General features: G+C 44.1%; 1 protein-coding gene across 1 annotated transcript; it reads right to left on the reverse strand.

Annotated features, from left to right (window-relative positions):
- Positions 1-205: 205 nt before the first annotated feature.
- LOC118894051 (ankyrin repeat domain-containing protein 6-like) lies at positions 206-2,915 on the reverse strand. Its single transcript, XM_036849708.1, is given in 4 exon segments — positions 206-813; positions 816-1,951; positions 2,040-2,202; positions 2,864-2,915. Coding segments are annotated over 4 exon segments (1,890 nt in total). The 3' UTR covers positions 206-274.
- Between the last annotated feature and the right edge of the window lie 2,710 nt (positions 2,916-5,625).

Consider the following 5,625-nt stretch of genomic DNA (forward strand, 5'->3'; position numbering starts at 1 on the left):
TTAGAAATTAGTGATTTTTTTAAAAGGCAAGTTCTGCTATGTGTACAATAACCGACACCTTGGGCATAGCTCTTCTGCAGCTGCAGGACCGGAAATCCTCCGGAATCCTTCCCCTCCGCTGCCGCCGCCTCCCACCCCTGGCCACACGGCATGTGTGATCTTAGTTCCCCGACCAGGGATCGAACCCCCGCCCCCGGCATTGGAAGCACAGAGTCTGAACCACTGGACCACCAGGGAAGTCCCAGGAATCCTTTCTCGTCCCACTTCCCAGGCCCTAGTTTTCCTTCTGTACCTTAGTCCTTAGTTTAGCAAGTTCCTCCTCTAAACTTTTAATGTGTTCCTCCAGCGTGGCCTTGTCTTGCTGGGCTTTCCGACTGGCTTGGCTTCGTGCTTCTTCAATCTTCCTTTCATACCACTTTTCCATCTGGGTGGGAAGAGCCTCAAAGAAATAGTGGGTGAGCTCCAGCCCTTGGGGGGTGTCTCGAGCGTGAGGGGCCGTCTGCTCGCCACCTGCTGCTGGTGGCGGCCGCCCGCAGGCGGTGCTGGCTGCTGGCCGCTGGCCGCGGTGCCTCGTCTGCCCACTTTTCCCACACTTCTTGGTTTGCGTGCCTCTGTCAACACAGGGCCCGGCCTGTGGGTCGCATTTGGCTGCCTCTTTCAAGGGTAAGGAGGCTGTCTGGACCTTGACATTCCTCAGTTGGGATCCTGTACAGTCCGAGGAAGACAACTCCTGCTGGGGTCTGTGGGCGGCTGTGGAGCTGAGGGCCTTTTCCTTGGGCCTGGCCACCTGGGGGGAGCTGTCAGAGGCTGCTATGGACCTACAGTCCCCACTGACTGACCCACACCTGTGGAGGACTCGCCAGTGGAGGGTGTGGATTTAGTCCTGGAGGCCCCAGAATCTCCAGAAAGCTTCAGCTCCAGGTTCTGAATCTTTAACATGCACCAAGTTTTTAATTCATCCACCAAGGGCATCTGCCGTTTCTCTCCCTCGTGCTTCTCCGAGTCCGAGCGCTGCTGCAGGCGGTTCAGGCACTCCGTCCTCTCTGCTGAGAGTCGCTCGACCATCAGCTGGTCCAGAACCCGCATTTGGTGCTGGGTCTCATTCTCCATGTGCCCCAGCTTCGTGTTCATCTTATCCTGAAACGACACCAGCTCTGCTTTGATCTCCTCCACTGTTGCCTCCAACTGATTCTCCAGCTTGTGGATCAGGGGATCACATCGACAGCCATTTATTGGCGCCTGCATCACTTTGCCGTCCTTGCCCCGGTACAGCGTGTAGAGCTGGTACGCTCTGAACTCATGTGGAGGGGATGGGGGCGAACAGCGATGCCTGGGCCTCTTTTTAGGGTGATTGTGAGTGCGCGAGTTCTTCTGCTGTCAGGGCTGCTGGTCTGCTGGTGGGGTGGAGTCAGAAAACGCTGACACGTTGGGCCTTGACTTTTTCTGCCTGTTGTCCTTTGCTCTGGGCTCCGGGGAGGCGGACAGGAAATCTTCTCTGGGCTCTTCTTTTCTGGGTACAGCCTGTTCACTGCTATGGGTGTCTCCTGCTGAGACACTTCCCCGGGGCACTTTAGTGAGGAGGAGAGCAACTTCCGGATTATTGTGGTAGCGGGCAGTCTCCAGTGGGGTCCGGCCTGCATTACTGACAATGGTCCCATCTGCTCCGGCTTCCACTAAGATTTTAACCACCTTCTTGTGATTTAGGGCAGCAGCAATATAAAGTGCTGTGTCTTCAGCATCGTCCTGGGCATCGAGGTCGCAGCCAGCCTTCAGCAAGATCTGGACCACAGAAAGATGGCCCTTATTGGCAGCAAGATGCAGGGGTGTTCAGCCATGCTTGGTAACAGCTACCTTGGTGCCCTTGTTGATGAGCTGAAACACATTCTCTGTCTGGCCTTTGTACACAGCTATGAGCAGGCATTCTGAAAGCCCGGTGACCGCATCCTGCTGGCTCACGAATTAGGAGAGAAAGACGTTTTCGGGGAAGTGGTAGACAAGTTCCTTTGGCTCAAGGTGATGCCACAGGCCCAGGCAGGTACCCTCGGGTAAAGATTCTCCGATCATTGGAAGGGGCCTTCATCACTATGCCATCTTTGGGACCTCTGCAGTCAGGATGCCCGGCGCCTCCAAGATCATATTGTTTTCTAATATTTGCTTTGTCTCTGGCTCTCATTAGAGTATAAGCTCCTGGGGGATGAGGTGCTAAATGAACATTTGATTTCAAATGAGTACAAATGCTTGTCAACTTCTTCATCAATCAGCAAATCCATATACAGGCCTCTTTTGCTTATTCCTGAAGCGTCAGGGGTGTTTCAGGGATCTAGGGTCTAAAGATCTATAGATCCTCTTCTAAACTTGAGGCCTTTTTTTAAAGAAAATCATCCTCTAAGAGCCCTCTAAACAAACACATTCTCTTGCAAGTTCAGCAGAAAGAAGGATAAGAAACATATAAAATTACATGAGGTCATGTCCACTATATTAAGATCTAAAGACCAAAGCTTATGTGCAGTTTCTGCCTTAAAGAGTTAGTGCATGCTATGGACCTGACTCTCTCCTAAGTATTGAAAACAACATTTTTATTTACCTCTCAATGGCTCTGGGAGATAAGTCCTATACATGTAATTATTTTTACAGATGTGCAAACAGAGAAGGTCTTTAATGTCACCTGATGGCAAAAGGTAGAGCCAGGATTTAGACCCATTCAGTTGGCTTCAGAGCAATTTGAGTAATGTTGAAAGGCACTGAATAATGAGGAGATATTGAATAATATCCTTTGAACTGAGAAGTAACTTTAAGACCAAAAAACGAAGCAGGCAACTTCATAAAGTGCAATTATGAAGTTTATCGTGGGTAGCTTACATACAGGCAGGATCAAGCAGACAAGGATCCAGAGGCATTTGCAGCTGCATGCCCATCGGCCAAAAGGAGTGCTGGGGACTGTGAAGAGGCCAAAGCTACAAACAGAATCTGACTACCAGGGAGAAGTATGTCTGGTACTAAATGGAACTTGGGCGTCTCATGACCAATAACCATCTTCATCAGCAAGAGACATTCTTTCTGTTTTCATATCAGATGAAGGCAAGTGTAAAAGTTGATTGGAAATTTATCTGGCTTGGGGGCATTCTTTGTGAGTAGGCTAAAGCTCAGTCACCCAGCAAGGGGAGAGTGGTAGGACTGCAGGCCTAAGATGAAGCTGTAAAATGGAGTCAGGAGGGTATGTGCAGGTCAAAACAGCCTTATACTTTACCTTTTGGCTCACAGATATCCCCAAGAGTACTATAACATAATTATTTATCAACTATGAATGCTCAAAAAAGAGAAGTTAAAATCCTAAGCAGTTTTATCAGAAAAGAGAGGACAGAGGAGGGATAATATTTAGGGTCAGACCACTGTCTGAATGCCAGGCTCTTAGGCAAAGGCCACTTCCATCCAGATGTGCACTATCCTTCCCATGCTGAACTGGGCCAGACCATATCTCTAGGTTTGGTTCATGAATAAATCAACTTCTGAGGCAGGGTAGTTTGCCTTGGCATTTACTACAAAATCCATTTACAGACTAAATCAAGAGACCATTTTCATGATAAAGGTGTGAATGGATGAATGAGCAGCATTTTTATTTCTGGTCTATTTTATAGTTTCTATTAACATATAGAGCTTCACCTCCTACAACTCTTCCTGCTGTTCCCTAAAAATGAAATGCCACATTGCCTAGAAGAACGTTGCCGAATAAACATAGTAAAGTTAAAAGGCAGAAAGCTATTACATAACTTTACATAATAGTTAATTTTTTTTTTAGAATTAATGTCTATTAGAAAGCAGACTTTTTTTTTTTTTATAATTTTCCTTGTGGCCCTTTTTTTCAAGTTTATTTATTTATTTATTTATTTTTGGCTGTGTTGGGTCTTCGTTTCTGGGCGAGGGCTTTCTCTAGTTGCGGCAAGTGGGGGCCACTCTTCATCGCGGTGCGCGGGCCTCTCACTATCGCGGCCTCTCTTGTTGCGGAGCACAGGCTCCAGACGCGCAGGCTCAGTAGTTGTGGCTCACGGGCCTAGTTGCTCCGCGGCATGTGGGATCTTCCCAGACCAGGGCTCGAACCCGTGTCCCCTGCATTGGCAGGCAGATTCTCAACCACTGCGCCACGAGGGAAGCCCCATAATAGTTAATTTTAAATGTTTTGCTGGGACATTTTCTGGAAGGACACATTTCTTTTCAATTATTTATTAGTGAATATTCAATTTTATTATTTTAAGGAAAATGATAATAACTGATAAGGAAGTTTTATTATCGTAACTTACTTTTGAATAAAACTACTACACTATTGTCCCCAGTTGGAATAAAACTATGGGTATATGAACAATTCTTATCCTCCTCTCTTTGTATTACCTTATTTGACACCACTTTGTTCCACACATTTTGGTTTTATTTGACAAGATGAAGATTGTTTGATTTTAATAGTTTTGAAATGTGGGAGCTTCATAGCAGGAGTAAAATAATGACTTTTAGATTTTATTACACTCAATGGATTACAATGGTGAAAGAGACTGCATACTTAAAATTCTGGGCTGACTACCACAAACATGAAAACCGAACCCTGGAGCTCAGTCTCATGGTCAAGACTATTTGATTCATGTTTAGGAATTGCTATCGTTTTTATAAGTGAAAAGTAAAAAATTGCAAAGAAAAATGGCAATGAAGAATTAGAATTCATAAAATACCAAATATTTAACTTCTAAATCCTGTGAATATTCCCTTTTGAAATTAACTCATAAACCGTTAAGTTTAGTACTTTATTTGTAAATGGCCCTTGTCTAACTCCTCGGCATCATTCAACTATTGATAATGTATAAGAGATGGATCATCATACTTACATTATTATTCAGCCCATATTATGCATATAAGCAAACTACGGTTTCACCTAATGGTGTTTTGTATTCACGAAGAGTTTGAGTCACTCTGATATCTTGGAACACATTTTTTACATATAGTGTGATAGCGATATTTTTCATATTTATTGTGAGCTCCCCTAAACACATAGAAAGAATTGTGATGGGGTGGTTTGGCTCCTAAATTACGTTAACATTGTCGAATATAGGACTGTCTAGAGAATTAAAGAAGTGACATGTTTTGTAGATATTAAAATTTTATGCACTGTTTTAACACTTTTTTAACTCTATGAAAAAATGCCCTTTAATGAAGACATAAGACTGCAATGACAAAACTGTTCTTGAGGGCGATGGAAATATTCAGGTACTATGTAGCCCTTAGTTTAAATTATTTATAAAGCCACTAAAATTTTATTTAGAGCAGAGGTAATTGATTTTATAGGGTAGCCTGTTAACAGTCAAGTGTTATCATTTGTAAACCTAGGGCAACATTTCACATTAGCAATGTACCATGCCTTTAGGCTAACAATGTTGCCTTTAATAGCACATTTTAATACAACCCCGGTACAGGTAGGCTATCTTTTGTCAGGAAAATAGATCCCATGTATGAAGTCCCGATTATTAATTTTAGTAATGTCAATTTTGTATACCCAAATTATAAATGACCTTTCATTTAGGGATTAATTATCTTATGCTTTGGCATTTTTGTGTTTGTATCTATTTTCCTCTGTTACTACTGAAT

This window comes from Balaenoptera musculus, chromosome 4 (genome assembly GCF_009873245.2).
Source record: "Balaenoptera musculus isolate JJ_BM4_2016_0621 chromosome 4, mBalMus1.pri.v3, whole genome shotgun sequence".
Taxonomy (NCBI): Eukaryota; Metazoa; Chordata; class Mammalia; order Artiodactyla; family Balaenopteridae; genus Balaenoptera; species Balaenoptera musculus.